Raw genomic sequence first — 20,612 nt, 5'->3', positions numbered from 1 at the left:
TACCTTAGTGAAATATTCATGGGGAACAATATTTGAGGCCCGGATCGTGTCGACTGGGCAAGGCACATACATAACCCTGAGCTGAAAACCCCCCCTTGTAATCAGGGAACAAGGGCAAGACTACATCTATTTGAAATAAAAGAAGAAATGGTTTAAACCAGGGGATTTATTAAATAAATATAAGAGAAAAAGATTAAACCGAGAAAAGAAAATCACACGAAATAAATAGGGGAATTAATCGAATTACTGATGGACATACCTTGTTCTTTTTCACATAGTTGAAACATGGCGTGAAAACTCACTAATACTCTTCAAAAATATTGATACGTAATTTAAAATGCACACTGCTCCTCGACACATCGCTATTACAATACCAGCAGCTTCCTTTCATCATAAACTATTCAACCAGGTCGCCCGTTTTACCAAGATTCAAGTATCCAAGGCACTGCACCATATACCCCATCAGGCAAATAACAATGCAAAACGTTCGCATAACAATAAGCAGTGCCGGAGAACAAAAGGCAGATAAGAATAACGACAGATGAGACTGAGCACAGCCTCCATGGACCAATGAAAGCCAAGACAAGACCCAAAGAATACAATAGGTACGCCCATGCGCAAATATGAAACCAACATGGCGGGTACTCAAGCTGAGCATCAGCCATGAATAATAAATAAATATAACTCTGCGCTGAAAACCAAACAAGGCGCAGTATTTGAAAGACAAATACAACAGGTCAATCGGCATATCAACCTTTCCTCTCCCACACATTCGAACTCACATGCATACCACATTCACGCACACACAATGAGGGTATCGGGAAAATAAAACACGAACGGCCGTTCAGATTTCGTAGTCAAATACAAACCATAAATTATGACTCCACGGTCATTACCAGTGGGTCTCACGTACTCAAATGTTTGCGTGCGGCGTGCAATTACACATAAGATCAGAATTGGACATTACTTAATTCACATCACTGGCATGTTGCGCCTTGTACAACCTGCATTGGTATCTCCTGCGGTCGAGACAAGGGGCACATCATGAGGATCACGCAGTATTAAAGCACGCAGTGCACCAAATCATAACCACAGAGACCCTTTTTCAATCATAACAACAAGACCACAAATACATTCATTCAAAGCACATCGTATGACGGAGCGGAAAGACGTATGCCATCGACCGTAACATACGGGAATAAATCGTCACCAAATTTAAATACAAACCAAATATCACGTACCTGTGATTATCAATGGTAAAATCAAATAACAGTTAGCGTGAAAGGTCCAGGCTTGAACACATTAAATGAATTTAAAACATAAAAAGGCCACACCAAACATAGCAGCAGCCATTGTTAGTATCTGCCCCACATAGAACAGCAGAAGAGCACCACAGAGTAAAAATTATCGCTCAGCAAAACGAACGACCTCACAGATAGAAACATAGCGTGTGCTGCTCCCTACTGGACGTCATTAGACTGACACACAAAACTGAAGGAAGCTATTTACATAATTAAATGTCAAATCGTGGAACATGCGATAAGCATGGTTCACATTATAATCTATGTATTGTGCACTCTCGAGTTTTCGAGAAGGTATTGCTTGTAATGTATCTTTCTGGAAGCACGCACGGCCAACTCGCCCGGTAGAGATGATCTTGATGGTGAAGTTAGTTACTGTTGAGTTGTTGGAAGAGAGTTATTGTGTAGCAAGGTTATGCTTGTGACCACGTGTGGACATGCTTTTAAGCAGTCAACTGTTTTATTTGTGTTCCGAGGTTGTAATCTCCATGTGCAGTGATTGGCTTTTGTCAAAATGGCATCTTGGTTATGTGTGTGTTCAATTTGTAAATACATGTAAATAAAATAATTGTACCGACTGACAGCATCTCGTGTGCGTCTTTATGGATACATTAAGGTTTGGCTATAAATAGGTGTATTTACATGAGCTTACTTATTTTTGTTTCAGCTACAAATGAACCATTTATTAATATTATCAGTTAAGCAGGTTGAACAATTTTCACTTTCTCATCTATTTGGGAAACAAATCACTTCAACAATGCTGCAATTACCAGGAACAATTACCTTTTCTTGTCAACAAGTGCTGGCTCATTCTGGGATAGAATTCTGCTGTGAGATGAGAGCGGTGAAATAGGCTGGCAGAGTGATCACTCAGAGATGTACTGAAGCAGAAAATATTTTAGCAGAGGTGCTTGGTTATTCCACAGATAAGCAGAATCTGTCTTTTTTTTTTTTTTTTGTTGTCTTCTCTCCCTCACACTTTAACTGTCACAAGTTGCACAGTTACCATTGCCCATCTCTGCAAATGAACATCTAGGTCCTTTGAACTTATACCATGCCTTGCATCATTTTGAAGTAAAGGCGTTGTTTTGTTTGACGATTTCTAGTTTGGCAATTGTTCTCTTGAAATTGAATTAAGTCCTTAAAGTTAGGATGCACTTCAACTGAAATGGTGTTCTCCCATTGTATATTAAGATTGAGACTTAGCATTCTAATGCTAAGTAGGATAACGTGACCTCATGCAACAGTGTCCTTAATCTTTAAGGCTTCTATGTTATATGGCATTTAAATTGTTAGAGCAAGTGACCGCGTGGTTTGGGTCACGTAGCTATCAGCTTGCATTCGGGAGATAATGGGTTTGAACTCCACTGTCGGCAGCCGTGAAGATGATTTTCCGTGGTTTCCCATTTTCACACCAGGCAAATGCTGGGGCTGTACCTCAATTAAGGCCATGGTCGCTTCCTACTCCTAGCCTTTTTCTATCCCATCGTCGCCATAAGACCTATCTGTGTCAATGCGATGTGGAGTAAATCGTACGATAAATTGCTAGAGATCTCGCAAATTTTTGAGGGAATCATGTTTTGCATTTGGTAGTAACAATAATTCGTTTACATTTAAATCTAAGATGAGTCTAGGATTATAATACATATTATGAATCAAGTTCAATGCATTCTTGAAATTATCCTACAAAATGCGTAGGTCTTTAATTAGTTGATGTGTTTCTCCTGACATACATGATAATAAATAATAATACTTCTGAATATATGTAAGCACGCCATTGTTTATTATCAGTGCTTCAAATGTGTCGTGAAAGAGCATGAAATCTTTCAAGGAACAAGTAAAATTTGGTTTTGAAATGGTTGGGAGCTTTAAGGTATTATGGCTGTTCAGATTTTCATTATTTATTTATGGATGGAGGTTGAGATACAGTTTCTACAGATAAAAAAGTTTGTTTTGATTCTACATCTAAATGCGGCTGACCCTAGTGAGTTGGCTGCACGGTTATCATCTCGTAGCTGTGGGCTTGTATTCGGGAAATGGTGGGTTTGTATCATACTGTTTTCCATGGTTTCCTCATTTTCACAGCAGGCAAATGCTGGGGCTGTACATTATTTAACACCATGGCTGCCGCCTTCCCAATCCTAGCCCTTTCCCATGCTTATATCACCGCAAAGCTAATGGTGAACCAGGCTGTAGTCATGTCTATGTTTCTCTATGGCTGTGAAACGTGGATTTTATACTGCCGTGACATCAAAAAGCTGGAGCGCTTTCACCAGCAAAAGCTATGCTCCATCATAAACATCCAGTGGGAAAACTATGTCTCTAATGTTGAAGTTCTTGAGAAAGCATGTGCTAAGAGTGTAGAAGCATTGATTGTTGGCCATCGCCTCGGATGACAAGGACATGTGCACCATATGAATGACACCAGACTACCGCGCCAGATCCTCTATGGTGAACTTGGCTCCAGTTCAAGACCATGGGGTGCCCCCCTGAGACGTTTCAAAGACCAACTGAAACAAAACTTAAAGACGTCAGAAATAAACCCATAAACCTGGGAGACACTTGCCAAGGGCCGATTACTTTGGCGGCAAAGTGTCTGTGTCTCAGTTCAACACTTTGAACAAGAACGCCGCAGACATGAAGATATTAAGCGACAGTAATACAAACTTTGCCAAACCCAGCAAGATCTCCCCCGACCCTCAGCTGCGTGATATGTGGACGTATGTTCTACGCAAGAATTAGCATGTGCAGTCACCGGAAGTTTAAACACAAACTGTGAATTGAAGTGAGCTATTAGCCAGGAAATCTGTAAACTCGGAAACTAGTAACTGGTGACGATGATGACGATCACCGAAAATCTTCAATGTGTTAGTGCAGCGTTAAACCACTAGAGAAAAGAAGTGTTTGTGTCTGCATCATATGATACATCATGGGGATCGGTAACTTCTAATTGGGTCTATATGTTGTCATTCTTCAACAGTAGTTGACGAATAATTTTTTTGGAAGTTCACTGTTGTTCACATTATGAACAGCGTGAAAGGCCTCCTCCTACATTTAATGTCATCACTAGCCATTTAGCGAATTTAATAACACTTGCACTCTAACCTGTAAATAAGATTACAGAGGTACCTAATTACTTTGTTTTTGATGATAAATGATTCATGCGGAGCTAGTCATCTGTTTCCTGTGCATTTGGTTTGAAAAATTCAGCGATGCAGTACAGATTGAAATGAAAACTGAGATAATAAAGGCAGTGGCAAATATGGAAGGAAATGTTATCTGACATAATAGGATTAACTGAGTTTTAGAAACCTGAGGTAATAGGAGAGTGTACTGGTGTTGGTGAAAATGGACCCTAGAGTGGTTTGGATGTCATTTTTCTTCAGAGTTCCCATCTCCAATCAGCTGCCATGTGGTGTGCAATAACCAGGATTGTTTTGCAATTGGCAAAAACTTTGTGGACTCTAGGGTGGATGAGGAGACAATTTCATTTATTATGTCTAGTGTGTGATGGTGATTCAATCTCATCTGAATTAAATTGCTGGAGTTTTGGGATTTCCTATCAATACGTTGTACTGCCTCTCACCCCCCCCCCCCTTTTTTTTTTTTTTTTTTTTTTTTTTGCTGGTTTGGAGTTTGATATGCATTTTTATGGCCAACATATTGTGGTACTACCATGATTTTCTCCAGAGAAAGTCTTGGAATCTATTACAGAAGATCTCTAATGTCATTTAAGTTTAACTTGTAAGAAATCAATCTTGTTTCTGACTCACCAGGCAAAATCCACGTATAATATCCCCTTGCATGATGCTTGAAGAGTGTATTGCAGATACACTGTAACCCTTTGATAATATATAACTGTCACTGTTGCCTGCAAGAGTTCTCCACTATACAGTACCTTCATTTTCCCACACTCCACATATTGCTGTTTGTGTATAGTGCAAAACTTTCCTCCAGTCATCTGTACTAATATATATCGTTTTGGCTCACATTCCACTTCAGAAACTATGAAATGCTTTTTTTTTTTTTTTTTAAACGTAACCCTTAACCTGACCCCACATTTTTTCTATTGCATTAAAATGGCAATGGTAAGATATGTTCATGACTTCTTGAAATTTTGTCCACAACATACACCAGAAATTGTGGTTTATTTTCCTTCACAAGCTCCAACAGCTCGCCTTTCTTCATGATGTTCTGCACAGGTATGTAGTGGCTTCTTAACCACTCAGCAACAACTGACTTCTTTGCTGCCATTTTTGGAGCCTTATCCTGAATGACAAAATGGTATTGCTATAACTTTGAGTTACAAAATAAAATGTTAATCAAGGTCAACCTAATCAGTATGTGTATTTCTCGTGATGAATACGATTGGTCAGTACATGTTTCAGCTTGTTTCAAGCCATCATCAGCTTACAAAGTATGAAAAAGGATAATAATTCTCTTATAGACTAAAAGACATACATAAAATATACATTAAAACAATTGAACCTTCATGAGGATGACTTAAAATTGAACCTTCTTAGTAATTCTTAAAATTAGTCATGTTAAAACACTGCACATGAATGTGGTAATGAATGCATGATTATTCTTTATCATGCCTTGTCAACTGATGATGGCTTGAAACAAGCTGAAACATGTACTGATCAATTGTAACTTATCACAAATAATACAAGTATTGATTAGATTGACCTTATTTAGCATTTTATTTTGTAATTGATAACTGTCAATATGGATCACAATGAAATTTGTAACGACTTTATGGACTATATATTCTAAGATTTTAGATGTCTGTCTGTTAGGTCATCAGCCCAGAGGCTGGTTGGATCCTCAAATAGCACCACCAAAAGTTATGCGGTTATGAGGAAACCGCAAAAACCAATGGCAGCACCAAAATGAGGCGTACTAGGCAAGACGAGGAGTGAGGTAGTTTGCCATTGCTTTCCTCACTGGGTCAGAAAGTGCTATTGCAGCACGACTGACCCTATGAGCAACACCTTTTATAACACTCAGATGCACTAGTCGTGCTCTGAATGTCATTAATCAGCACCACCCATACCCCAGCAGCTTCCATATTGTCACGACCATGGATGAGACTGGGACTTCGGTGAAAGCTACACTTTACTCTGGCCTGTGCCAAGAGATGGATACAAAAGTACTGTATCCATCAGGAAATGGCAGCAGGCAAAGATTTTAGATAAAGCTGATAAAATATAGATAGATTGGACAATAGTCTCCCTCTTTCAAAGGCGTTTGGCTTTTTGGAAGAGGTAGCACAGTATCCTTCTTCCAGAGAGATGGATATGTTTTGTTGAAACAAATTCAGGGTAAATACAACTAGAAAATACCTGAAAAAGAAAACATTTAATAACAGATTATACCTAAAATAACAATTTAATTACAAACAGTGACATTAGAGTACTCAAACTAGGTCTGAAAATTGACACTGTTTATCTCCTCATGCGAATTGCTAGTTTTCTTAGACCAGAATGCACATAAATAGTACTAAAGTTGATGAATTTAATATAATTCCAATAAATATATCACTTGACAATTGCATAAAAATAGTTCAGTACAAATCTACTTTCAGTACCAGCATGTAGCATAATAATTCTTCCCCTTTTTACTGTGAGCTCTGCCATTGTACCTTCCATGGTAGGGTATGGTTAGCACTGTGCATATTTCATCAAACTACACAATCAAAGTCAAATTTTACTTCATAACTTCCCTCAAAAACCAGCAGCGCCACTTTGCACTATCACTTTCCTTAACGCGTTCCCCGTTATGAACTTAACTGAACCTCTTGTAATGCCATGTTTTGACTATTTTGATATTTTTTTAATGATGTGAGGCCACAAATGTCTGAGTACATTAAAACACACAATCTCCTTAACCCTTTCCAGTCTGGTTTTCAACAAGGACAAAATACAACTACAGCCTTACTCAAAGTGACTGAGGATGTTCAATAAGCAATAGAAAGAGGATGATTTATAGTTATGGTACAACTAGATTACAGTAAAGCTTTTGACAACATAGACATTGACATATTATCTGTAAAATTGTAGGCTCTACATTTTCTCAGAGTACAATTGCTTGGATGCATTCCTACCTTCACAGGCGTCATCAGTGTGTGAAATTTAATAATAATCGTTTCCTCGTGGCACCACTTGATTAGAGGGTTTCCTTGAAGTTCTGTACTTGGTTCTCTTATTTTCACACTCTTTGTGAATGACATATCATTGAATTTAAGACATTGCAAATACCAGATGTATGCTGACGACTTTCAACTCTACAAAGACTCTACAGCATGAGACCTTCAGAAAAATAGACTTACTAAACATTGACTTACAGGTTGTTAGTAATTGGTCTGTTGTGCACGGTCTGAATTTGAACCCTCCAAAGTTGCAAGTAATCCTTCTTGGCCAGCATAGTCAAATGATAAGTACAAGTAAACGTCTGTTGCCAAGAGTAATCCTTCAGGATGTTCCTTTTGTATCACAAATGAAAAATCTTGGCATTATCATGGATGAACGCTTGACTTGGTGTGCAGATGTCTTACATATCAGTCAAAAAGTTTCCTCAGCTTTACATTCTTTATATAAATGTAATTAATTGAAGCTCTTGTAATGCCATGTTTTGACTATTGTGATATTGTTTCCAATGATGTGAGGCCACAATTTTCCTGAGGCATCAGTGCACTCAAAATGCACGTGTGAGATATATATGCAATTTAAGAAAATATGACCACGTGTCACTATCTTTTCTTGAACTAGAGTGGTTGCGACTCATGTTCGTCGTAACCATCGTACTTTGTCTTTCCTCCACCGGTTATTTACTACATCTTCCCCAACTTACCTTCTTCGTGTTTCGATTACTTCTCAGATGTTCATAACAGAGATACAAGGCCTCAAATATCAAACCTGCTCTCCATTCCTCATTATCGAACTGTTGCTTATAACAATTCATTCTCTGTATTTGCCGCGCGAGAATGGAACCGTTTACCGGATGATGTCAGAGGAATACCAACCACAGTGTTCTTTAAAAGAGCGTTAAGAGGTACAGCAGTGTATGAGTGAACTGTGCATTTCTGGTCTTTCATTGATCGTGTTATTACAGTATATTAGCTATTATTATTACATTTTTTGGGTTCATTTCGGCCTACTAGGGACCACGGGGCTCATCTTAACTCTTAACTATGGTGTTCTGATTTTTCTTGGCCCAGTACGCTTTCATTTTTCTGGCTGTGTGCATGCTTCCTTCCGTCTATCCACTTTCCTGACTTATACGTACCACTGCGTTTTAACTGAAGGCCATCTGAGCGCAGATCCCTATCTCCTACCCACTATTAGGATCTAGAAATCTCACTTCTAGTTTCCCACATACCCACTCCATAGTTCCATTTAAATCCCCAATCATCTTCCAGTCAGTATCCCTCCTACACTGTATTCCACTGATAACAACCTCCACTTACTTAAATTTCACCCATGCTGCATTTACCAGATCACAATTATCCCCAAATACGAGGCATGTTTTTTAAGTAAGGTCCGTTTGAAAATAAGTACACAAGGAAAGGTTATTTCAAAAAAGTAAAATTATTTTCAGAAAGTACGTACTTCACTGTATTTTTCGACATAGTTGCCAAGTTTGTTCAAGCACTTATCATACCTCGTAACCAATTTTAAAACCCTCTTCATAGAAACTTGCCACCTGCTGCGATAACCAAGAGTTCACTGCCGTTTTCACGTTGTCGTCATCATTGTAATGGTTGCCACTGAGGTGATGTTTGAGCTAGAGGAACAGATGGTAATCGCTCAGCGCAAGATCAGGACTGTAGGGTGGGTGGTCTAAAACTTCCCACCCAAAACTGTCCAATAAATCGTGGGTCTGACCTGCAGTGTGAGGTCTTGCATTGTCATGGAGAAGGACAATTCCCTTTGTCAGCATGCCACGTCTTTTGTTTTGAATCGCTCTGCGTAGCTTTCTCAGGGTTTGGCAGTATGCTTCTGTATTGATAGTGGTTCCTCGTTGCATGAAGTTGACCAACAAAACACCATGCCTATCCTAACACACCAAAGTAAAATGGAGAATAGCTTGATGATCCAGTAATTTTCTTCGGTTGCGGGAAAGTAAGTATATAAATAAATATAATTCAATATAATTGAATAAGTAATTGTGCTCCTATAGAATTCTTAGAACAGTTGAAACCACAGTGCCTGATGTTAAATATATTGCGCTGATCACCGGGAGCTGGCAAGTTACTTCAATAGATCTACTCATCTTCAACTCCTGCACGATTATGGATCTTCGTGTGTGTTCGATTATGATATGACTTTGTGCCTGACAGTGTTTAAAAATTAGCTCATTTAACCGTTCTCCGCTATTCATAAACATTATAAGACTTTGCCTAACACTGCGTGTGCCATACTGCCGCTCAGAAAATTACGCACTGTTTTCTTTTAAGTGACTTACTTTTTACTTCTGAATTTTACAGTGTCTACCCTGTTCATTTTTATATCGCCTCTTCTACTGATCCGGAGTGTACTTGTTCTTTTATTTCCTTTTCTTATGCATTGTTTTTCATGTTTTAATCGGCTGATGATGTCCTGGACTAGGGTCGAAAGCGGTACCACTTCTACTTTTTATTAAATAAGAATGTAATTCACTACATTTCTTATTCTTTTGTATGGAATAGGTTGAATCTCTTTATCAATTATTTCAATTTTAACTGTAATATTCTTCAATACGGAACAATGAAATTTTTAACTTTAAATCCGGAAGTGTCGCATATTGTCTCTACAGATTCACAATTAAGTATTTATTTTCCACCTAGTCGATACAATGATTGCTTAAGGCAATTTTTAATGGTCAAAAGTGGTACATGTCAATCTTATGTTAATTTTAAGGACACTTCCTCTAAAGCATTACTTTGTCAATTTTATACATTTTTCATCTAAACAGTGTTATGTGGCTGAAGATGTTGATAATATACGAAACATGTACCACTTTTGACCATTAAAAATTGCCTTAAGCAATCATTGTATCGACTAGGTGGAAAATAAATACTTAATTGTGAATCTATTGAAGTGCGATACGGACCATGAAGCTGATTTTATGTAATATTGTCTCTACTGTATTTGTCAAGGATCTCTGAACAGCCATGTTTGTTTAATACTTCTTTGTGCAATCTAACTACACACTGGACGGTTACTTTGGTTACCAAGGTTGATAAAATTATTATTTATTATTATTACTACAACTTCCCCCATGCGGAGGCTGCCACAAGGACAAAGTATGTCGGGTAACACAGTTACGAACACTCCATCACAAACGGTCACATATTAAAAGGGGATACATCCCCTTTTTTGCCCACTGTTTGCTAAATGCTATTTGATTATTGAATTTTTCATGCTCATCTATTGCAGAATATTGAGTATAGCTGTACATGTATTTCATTGTTTATCACTTCTTGCTTTTAAGTATTAGTATGGTAACAAACCCAGAGGACCCTAAAGTTCAAAATCAAAGATACAGCAGAGATAAATGTCATGGTAACATGATCGTAGACCCAAATTTGAGCTATGAGCATACTAGCTGAACGTAAATTCCAGTACTGCAGAACCTGATCAAGGCAAACTTAAACGGTTTGAAATGAAAGAAAGCCACAAAATGTTCCCACACTAGTAGATAAAAGGAAAGGAGAAGGATAAAATGAAAATAACATTTATTCAAAATAAATTTCAATAAAGGGAAAGGATAGGGTAGAAACAGATGTCTGACAGTATTCTTTAAAGAAGGCATAAGGTACTTACATCTTGTAGATACAATACTCTCAGTATATCACATACATATGGGCATATTTATGTTGTATGTTTCCCACAACGTACCAGTTATAATCCTTAAAACATAAATGTTTCTTCCTGTGCACGATTATAATCATAAGTTACTAGGTTTCAAACAATATTAAAGAGAATCTCAAAGCAAATTCACATTTTAAAGGTTTTAACTCGTACCAAACAGAAACCAAGTCTCAAAGCCTACAATAAATACAAATCCTCCCCTCTCATTATTAACTGCAGGCCAAGAGTAAAGAAGTACCTAACGTTGACTTTATAAAGACCGTAATAGGCTGAAAATACGAGGAGGTGCTTGCGTAAGAAAGGTATTCAATATGTTAGCCTCCATGGAAAAGGAGAAAAGGGAAGATGTGGTTGCCATGGAAACACTCAAAATAGTAAATAAAGGGAGACAAGATGCTAACCAAACTAGAAAAATGTCCTTGCAGAAACAAAGTTGGAAAATATTAAATACAAAGTAGAACAAACTAAAAACTCTTTCCTCAGAAAGAACTGGGCTTGAATCACAACTTACGCACACATGCCAAACACAGGGTGATAGGAAACATAAATATCAAAGAACAATCATCTCATGATATCTAAGGTATTAGAAATATCCAGGGATATGAGCCCTTGATACACCCAATCAACAGCTGTGTCTCAAAACAAGGAAACATGCCAAGTAATCCATATTCATAAATGTATTCAACAAGCTTCAACGTATGAAAATACCGAGGTGGTAATTTCCAAAGCAAGTGCAATAACTTCACATTTGACTGGGCCAGTATCAAGCTTGGTTACATCCCCGACAAAGGCGCATACGAAAATAACAGGCACCGCAATATCTGCACAAATAGATCGCACCTCATTACGATATGAAGCGAGTTAGACAATAAGGAAAAAGTACGGTGAGAAATGAGATTGAAAACAAGTAGTATGGTATCAAATAGCTACACTTTTAAGTCAAAATTGACTAATAAAACACAACAGGCTCCCATACATAACGTATGTAACTAACTGGTAACCACACTTTGTGAACGGAAAGAAATGAAGGCATTCGAAAGTACATACGAGTTAGGCACTGTACCTTGAAAAGATACATACATCATGCCAAATCAGTTTGATGAGACAACCGTCTTTGAAACGATTAAAAATATAGACATGATATAGGGTTTTGGGCTTATGCCATCTGATGACGAATGAACGTACCATTTCCACTCTGTTATAACGTCTAAATTTCAAAATCTCATTGTTTAAGAAGCCTTTCTCATGGACAGTCGAGATTTTTTTCTGATGATGCAGAGCACAGTTCCCTGCGAAACGTAAAGAATTTTCATTTTATTTTCTTGACACGGCATAAGCCCAAATGCCTATATCATGTCTATAAGTACGGGCCGTGTAAGCATCAGTGGCAAAATTTAAAATATCATAATAGCTGAGGAAAGAAATAGATAGACTTAAAGCCTCCATATTACCCAACAGCCAAAAGCAAGGAAGTTTTAAAAACAAGGAACAGAGAAATTAAAATAATGTCTTTGTCGCAGCATGGAAGATCTAATGTTTTCTATTGATGAAAAGGGAAACTATTTAATGAGGCAATCTTTCAGACCAAGGATAAGAAGAAGAAATCAGAAATACAAGAAATAAGGTGACATGAAACATACATGCAAAGCACAGAAATGTTTCAGTACCGTGTAGTGATGGCGATAGTGATGCTATAACACCCCTCTAACTTTGGATACTCATTAAGAGTGCTTGAATTTGCCCTGGAAAGGGTTCTTAAGTGTAGTCTTATTTTCAACTCTTTCAACTTAATCTGTTTGTTCTTTTTAAGCTTTCAGTATCTGTTGGTAATGATATCATATTATATTTCATTGGGTTCATTATTTAGACGCGCTTAACTGAAGTCTGCACCAAATGGGATGTGTTTAGACCTCGAGGCTACTCAGAATTGTGTTGCTGTGTTATCCCACCCACTTGATGCATTGCGTTTTGCAGAATATTTCTATGCGTCAAATGTTATATGTGTCAGACCAAAATATTTTTTACTCCATAAAAATGACTGCATCCGAAACAGTTTTCTTCTTCTTCTTTTGTGGTCTAGACAGAGTACATTATTTTCCCTCTCCAGTTGCCTCTTGTTCAGTTCAAGGTTCTACCAGAAATTTAAGCCTGGTTTTGGGCCTTGGGTATAATGAGCTTTGGAATGAGAAGTAGGGATGGGACAAATGGTTACTTCCCAGTATCATGTTCCTGTGTATCCATTCAAGACCAACTACAATACTCAGATCACAATACACAAAAGACATGGCTGCCGTACCGGGCCAAATCTGACGTGGTGAGGAGTAACCTAATAATGGTCGTGAGAATGTTGTAGTAAGAAAATGTTTTATCGAAGGCTTTTAGAAACTTAGCATTTGAGTCGTAAAAGAGAAATAGTAATTTTACCGTGCTCTTTGTCTAGGAGAGTTTTTCTTGTTTAACTTCGTACTAACACATTGAAGATATTTGGCTAGTAGGTTCGAAGCCTACTGTCAGCAGCCCTGAAAATTGTTTTCTGTGGTTTCCCCATTTTCACACTAGGCAAATGCTGGGACTGTACCTTAATTGAGGCCATGGTCGCTTCCTTCCCAGTCCTAGCTCTTTCCTATCCCAGCATTGCCATAAGACCTATCTGTGTCGGTGTGACGTAAAGCAAAATTGTAAAAAAGAAACTTATTCATGACGGAAGGATAGGGAAGGTTGCGATTGTGGTCTTAATGAAAGTACAGCCCCGATATTTGCTTGGTGTGGAAATGGGAAACTATGAAAAACCATCTTCAGGGCTGCTGACGGTGGATTTGAACCCACTATCTCCCGAATGCAAGCTCACAGCTGCGCGACCATAACCACATGGCTACTCGCTTGATATCTAGGAGATAAAGATATTTTGAGCAGACTTTAAAAGCATTACACAGAGTGAGTTGGCTGCACGGTCAATGTTGGCATTCTAAGAAAACACCATTATAACACTACCACTCAAACACAATGGTAAACAAACACACAACCTATTATGGTATTACGTTTAAACACAAAATAATTAACGTACCAGTATGTTGGCAGCCCTGAAGATCGTTTCACATTTTCACATCAGGCAAATGCTGAGATTGTACCTTAATTAAGGCCACGACCGCTTCCTTCCCACTTCCATCCCTTTCCCATTCTTCTGTAGCTGAAAACCTTTGCGGTGTTAGTGTGACGTTAAATAACTTTCAGAAGAAAAAAGCATTACAACAAACATCAAGTTATCAACACTTAACAAATTTTATTTCATTTAAAACACGACTATGGACTTTAAAAAAATCGACACAACATCAAACAAATAATGAATTCTCCAGTTATTAGGATTATGACAGCATGCCCGTTGTCCTATTATGCATTATTCACAACACACATCCAACAAACAAACAATTCCTCTTGGTTCCCTGCTTTTGAAGTTTCTTGGCAATTTATTTCAATAATTTCTTTTCATTTGGGATCTTCATATGTTGATAAAAGTATTGGCCAGAATTTTTACGCACTCCTCTATGATCTTTGTCGAAAGAACACCACACTTCCACAGATCTCTTCATTTATTAATGTTGCTTTCAGGGGCTAACACAAGGCTAAAACAAGGGCTTAATTTTTCACAAAGTTTCCCTAAATATTCTGTCACTCATTTCAGTCCTACTCTCTTCACAACTACCTAGATGACTTACCAGAGTTTCATGTTTCCCTGTCTGTCACACTTCAGGTCAGCCTGTCCTTAACATCCTAATATCAACTTTAATTTTTCTGCTAGTAAAGCAATAATTTTAAAATACACCAGCACTTCCAGGTCACTCGCCACTTTCATATCGATGAAATATCTATAGTAGGCCTTGAGAACGCTATCACCTTTTGCAGTCGTGTTGACTGGCCTCGCATTTTTGTTGTAAAATAACTGAAAATTATCAGCCTTATCTTCTTCACACCAATGTTTAAACACTTCCTCTTTTGTCAGTGGCAGTTGGTGTTCATGGTCTTTATGGCACTTTCTTCCTTGAAGTAAATAAATGTTATGCGAAAGCTAATTGTCTCAGTTGACAATTGAAGATATTTTCTAGGGATGCGAGCAGGTTTACTGTTCTCAATGGGAAATGTATCTTTGCGGACAATAAACTTACGAGTTAAAACATTTGATGCACATGACAATGTCATTATTTACTACAAAATTCTCGCATTCAATGTACCAAATTCATTTCTCTCGAAGACTTTATCCTTCAATGAGGTCAGACATTCCCGAAGAGTTACCTTCAGAGAGGTACACAACATGATCGATCCATGTTAGCCTAATTGGTCTTATACGCATGTTACATTCTAAGAAAACACCATTATAACACCACCACTCAAACACAATGGTAAACAAACACACAACCTATTATGGTATTACGTTTAAACACAAAGTAATTAACGTACAAGTATTTTATGCTTCCACATAAAAGCAAGTGGCGACAAATACTTCCTTATCAGTATTGTTGAAAATCACAAAATACGATCACATGTGGACTCGAAATACCTATTTCACAATATTACTTTAAACTCGTATCCACAATCACACTTAATCTATGCTTGGCCCACACCCGCGGCCATATTGTCACTAATCAAAACCTGCCTTGAGGTCCGAGTATTGTAGCTGGTCGTGATCTGTTACACTGTAGTATTAGTTTGGATATAAAAGTAACATAATACAAGTTGCAGATCAACTTTTTGGGGGAGTATTCACTACACCTGTTGCCTCTTGCAGCCCCTAACTGCATCTTAGTAAGAACATAGAAATAGCAATATTTATCTCACTTTCTTTTCTCCTAATGTCCCTTTCACCAGCCCGTCACTCACATTCTTTACTATTCCTAGAAAATGTTAGCAATGACCCATTCCGAGAACTAATATTTCTAAACCTTCATTTATAAAAAGTGCCCTGACTGCTAGGTAGCTCTGTCTATTCCTAGATGTCCAAGGATCTGTAAACAGACACTGGGACTCGACATTATAAGCTATGTTGATGACAGAGTGTCATATTCACTTCAGGAGCTGCCAGAATGAGAGATTAGGAAATAGTCATCCTATGAGGCAAGATGTAAGCAGAGTTTAATCCAGTACTTCTTTTTTCTTTGTTATTTATTATTTTTTTTTTTTTACATCGTTCTGACAAAGACATATCTCATAATATATTTGGGTGGAAGTGTCCTAATTTAAAATTAAAGGTACTGAAACAGACTGATCTTACGGTGACGGTGGGATAGAATAGGACAGGAGTAGGACAGAAGTGACCATGGCCTTAACTGAGGACCATCATCTCACAAATACATGGTAACAGCTAAATGACTCAAATTGTGCAGCCAACTTGCTCTATAAATAAAGTACAAAAGACTCCAAAATCTTTGTCTTCTACCATGCATGTCCAGTGACTTATTCTGTAATATGTGTATATATATATATATATATATACTCTTTAGTTATACTGGTAAAAATTATGATAGCAACTGTTGCTACACTGTCTCACAGGTTACAGTTGATGATGAAGATTCAGGAGGGACAGATCCACGTGATGGCTTGCGATGGTGTTTGAGGACCCGATATTTGAGTACCATGTACATTATCAGTACTACATGAATCTGTAGAATTTAAAAAAATTATCTTCGCTTCTACTTCTTATCATTTTTATTATTATTATTATTATTATTATTATTATTATTATTATTATTATTATTATTATTATTATTACCGGGCGAGTTGGCCGTGCAGTTAGGGGTGCGTGGCTGTGAGCTTGCATCTGGGAGATAGTGGGTTCGAATCCCACTGCCGGCAGCCCTGAAGATGCTTTTCCGTGGTTTCCCATTTTCACAATAGGCAAATGCTGGGGCTGTACCTTAATTAAGGCCACGGCTGCTTCCTTCCAACTCCTAGGCTTTCCTATCCCATCGTCGCCATAAAACCTATCTGTGTCAGTGCTACGTAAAGCCACTAGTAAAAATAAAATAAAATATATATTGGGTACATTCTTTCAATGCATTGCTAAGAAACCGTTTCTCTGTAATTGGTAATTGTCCACATATATCATATTGGGTCTTTTGCTCATTGTCCTCAACACAAGAGTGAAATACTAGATGCAAAGTGGGAAGACCTTGTGGAACTGTTTTGAGGAACTATGCTTCTGTATGTATTACCACCAGTAAGCCTAATAGAAAGCACTTCAAATAACTAAAGAGTATCTGTAACCGGCCAGCAAGTAACAGGGTAGGAATGTCAGTGCTGCCTCTAAACTGTTACAAAATTATCACTTGCGCCTGCGCAGGAGTGCTCGAGCTGTTATGCTTCCTAATATCCGTTAGCCAATCAGAAACTCCCTACCCTTCCCGTGGTTTCTTGAGACAGTTACTTTTGTATTAGGGTCTCCGGTGAAACATAATATTTCTGGAACAGCTTACTGTGATGGAATAGGATATATTATCATGTTATGATATGTAACTCCCATTCCTAATGAGAAGAGAATACTACTTTCTGCCATCCTGGATATTCTTTCATATTCTGATATAATCAGTCTTCTCTATCTACTGTAATGTGTTTTCTCATTTTACATTTAGGTGAGTGCCAGAATGGCATGGTAGATATAGGCCACTGCTGTTTTTCTAAATTTATGCTTCATGTCTTGTAAATACACCCAGTAGTACAGAGGCACTATGAACACTGCCCATTTTGTGGCTGTGAAAGCATCAAGTATATGGTTTGACACCATGGTTACCTCGTTCAAGTCCCATTTGTGAAAAAAAAAAAAAAAATCTCGATTAGAATGTTGGGCCGCAGGGTAGGAGAGGTGGAGGTATAGAATTTCTAATACTAGATTACATGTCAAAAGCCTGGATTCAATTCCAAACCTCTTTGCAGTGTTTATATGGAGTGAGGGCATATGGCGCTGTTGATGGTGCTTTGTCCATTTTATAGAGACATGAGACTTGAGCAGACCACTAGGTGTATTTCAACAGGAGTAGACTGTGTGCTGACGCCAGGTTTCACTCTCAACGTGTGCTAAATAAATAAACTACAAGCACCGTAGTCACACAGACTGTCAAACTGACAGAAGTACATAAAGGCAACTATTCTAACTTCCTTCTACTTTTCGTGCTCACATTGAAGAAATTTTTTGGTGTGTTCCATTTTTGCTTAATCTGTTATGTGTTTGTGTCTTTCTGTTACTTGACCTTGTTCTTAATCATGTTTACATTTCTTCTGTTACTAGTCTTTGACCACCTATATTCATTTTGTATTGTTTTGTCTCTTCCTTTTTCCTGTGTTCTGTATGTTCTTAACATGTAGACTGAAGATCTGTTAGTGTAAAAGTACACTAGTGTCCAGAAGTTAAGCATAAGTTACGAGTAAGCAGGGCAACAGGAAATAGACCGCAAATCGCATGACATACGCGCCTACCAACCTTACGTGTTTGGTCTGTATAGGGAAAGAGTCTTCCCTGCTTTGACTAGTGGCGTAACCGCAAGGTAAACACAGCCAGTACTTGCGGTCCATATTCCCTCAGTCGTGTTTGCTCTGTTATAGTGTGCGGGGTGTAGCCTTGTGTGAACGTGACAACATAATGGCACGACGATGCTATTTGGACCCCATTTTGCAGGGTAGAATACTTGGCAGCCAGACACAGACCGAAGTCGCCGTATCCTTGAATGTGCCTCAAAGTGTCATTTCCAGGCTTTGGAGACAATCAGATAAAAAATTAGATGTATAGCTTTTCAGGCGTTTGCTCTATTAACCAGCATTTTGTCTTAGGTCTGACACTAGACTCATCAGAGTGGGATGTGTCAGACCCTACCCACTGATGCTGGGGTGTATGCAGATGAAATCAGAAGCCCATTATAAGAGGCACAGTCTGATAACTACATACGGGAGATAAAACTCCACAATGGAATTAATGCCCGCTTAGCAATTCCGAATGGAAATTCTAAGTTCCCATGGAGAGAATTAGATATTTTTCCACCAACAGAGCATATAAAAAATTAGATGTATGGCTTTTCAGGCGTTTGCTCTATTAACCAGCGTTTCGTCCTAGGTCTAACACTAGACTCATCAGAGTGGGATGTGTCACACCCTACCCACTGACACTGGGATGTATGCAGGTGAACTTATCAGAAGCCCAGTGTCAGTGGGTAGGGTCTGACATATCCCACTCTGATGAGTCTAGTGTCAGACCTAAGACAAAACGCTGGTTAATAGAGCAAACGCCTGAAAAGCCATACATCTAATTTTTGATCTGATTTTTGATTTGCTCTATTGGTGGAAAAATATCTAATTCCCTCCATGGGAACTTAAATTTCCATTTGGAGACATTGTCGAGACACAGGAGATGTTAGTTGTCGGCCAGTACCAGGTTGACCAAGGGTAACCACCCCACAGCTCGACCAATATCTGGCCTTAACCGCCTGATGAAATCAGAGTGCAGCTGCAAGACAGTTGTCGGTGGAGCTTGCAAGCCGCCTCAGGGATTGTCATTTCCTGCCAAACTGTGTACTAGAGGCTCAGAACGGCGGGACTGTTTGCCCGACGTCCAGCTGTGTGCGTCGTCCCGCTCACTCCAGCACTGAGACGGGCCCGTTTACTGTGGAACCGTCAACATCGAAACTGGACCATGAATGAATGGAGGCATGTGCTCTTCGCAGATGAGTCCCGCTTCAGTTTGCAGAACGATTCTGCTTGGGGAAGACATTCATCGCATGGACTGGTCAGTGAGATGTGCGGATCTGAATCCTATAGAACATGCCTGGGATGCATTGGGGAGGCGAATTACATCCCGTCAGCCTCCACCAAGGACCCTCCAAGACCTTTGTATTACCCTTTCAGAGGAATGGGATCGACTGCCACAAGAGCTCTTGGACCATCTGATAGAGAGCATGCCACTGTATGTGGCCGTTAGGGGTAACCATACACCCTATTAACAGCATATTTTGTTTTGGAAGACATTGCCAAGTTTTGTTAGTTGTTGTCAAAGGTGTACCTTAGCTATCAGAACCTTTCTGACACTGTTTTTTTTTTTTTGGACAAGTTGTGTGACATATGGTGTGTGATTCAGCTTCCGTTTGTTCCACAATCTGTCTGACATTCCTGTCAGGCGATATGGCCTTGTTTAGTGATTATGCTTAACTTTTGGACACTAGTGTAGATATTGATTGACAATAGTTAGAGGTTTGTATTTTCTGGGAGAATGTTTTGTATAATACAAAGTTGTCTTAATTGCTTAAGTATATTTTAATAAAATTGTTTGATTAGGTTTTCCTGCAGACCTAAATCATGGCAGCTTGCGAAGCCCTGAAGTTTATCTTTGCTATCGCAGGGGGCGAGAGAAGCCTCCTCTTGTTGATATTGGGTAAGTAATATAGTCTCATTTTACACCACAGCTGAGCGTGTTAGTAATTCTTTC

At 38.6% G+C, this 20,612-nt stretch overlaps 1 protein-coding gene across 6 annotated transcripts in view; it reads left to right on the top strand.

Annotated features, from left to right (window-relative positions):
* The window catches only part of Crag (DENN domain-containing protein Crag), a 579,187-nt gene that overhangs the window by 29,040 nt on the left and 529,535 nt on the right, over positions 1–20,612 (top strand). For all 6 annotated transcript variants that reach the window (XM_068225395.1, XM_068225392.1, XM_068225393.1 and 3 more), the window contains exon 3: positions 20,462–20,558. In XM_068225395.1, coding sequence (XP_068081496.1) covers positions 20,462–20,558 — 97 coding nt within the window. The remainder of the gene's footprint in view (positions 1–20,461; positions 20,559–20,612) is intronic.

The sequence above is a fragment of the Anabrus simplex genome, chromosome 1, assembly GCF_040414725.1.
Source record: "Anabrus simplex isolate iqAnaSimp1 chromosome 1, ASM4041472v1, whole genome shotgun sequence".
NCBI lineage: Eukaryota > Metazoa > Arthropoda > Insecta > Orthoptera > Tettigoniidae > Anabrus > Anabrus simplex.
This window is presented reverse-complemented; position numbering and strand designations above follow the sequence as displayed.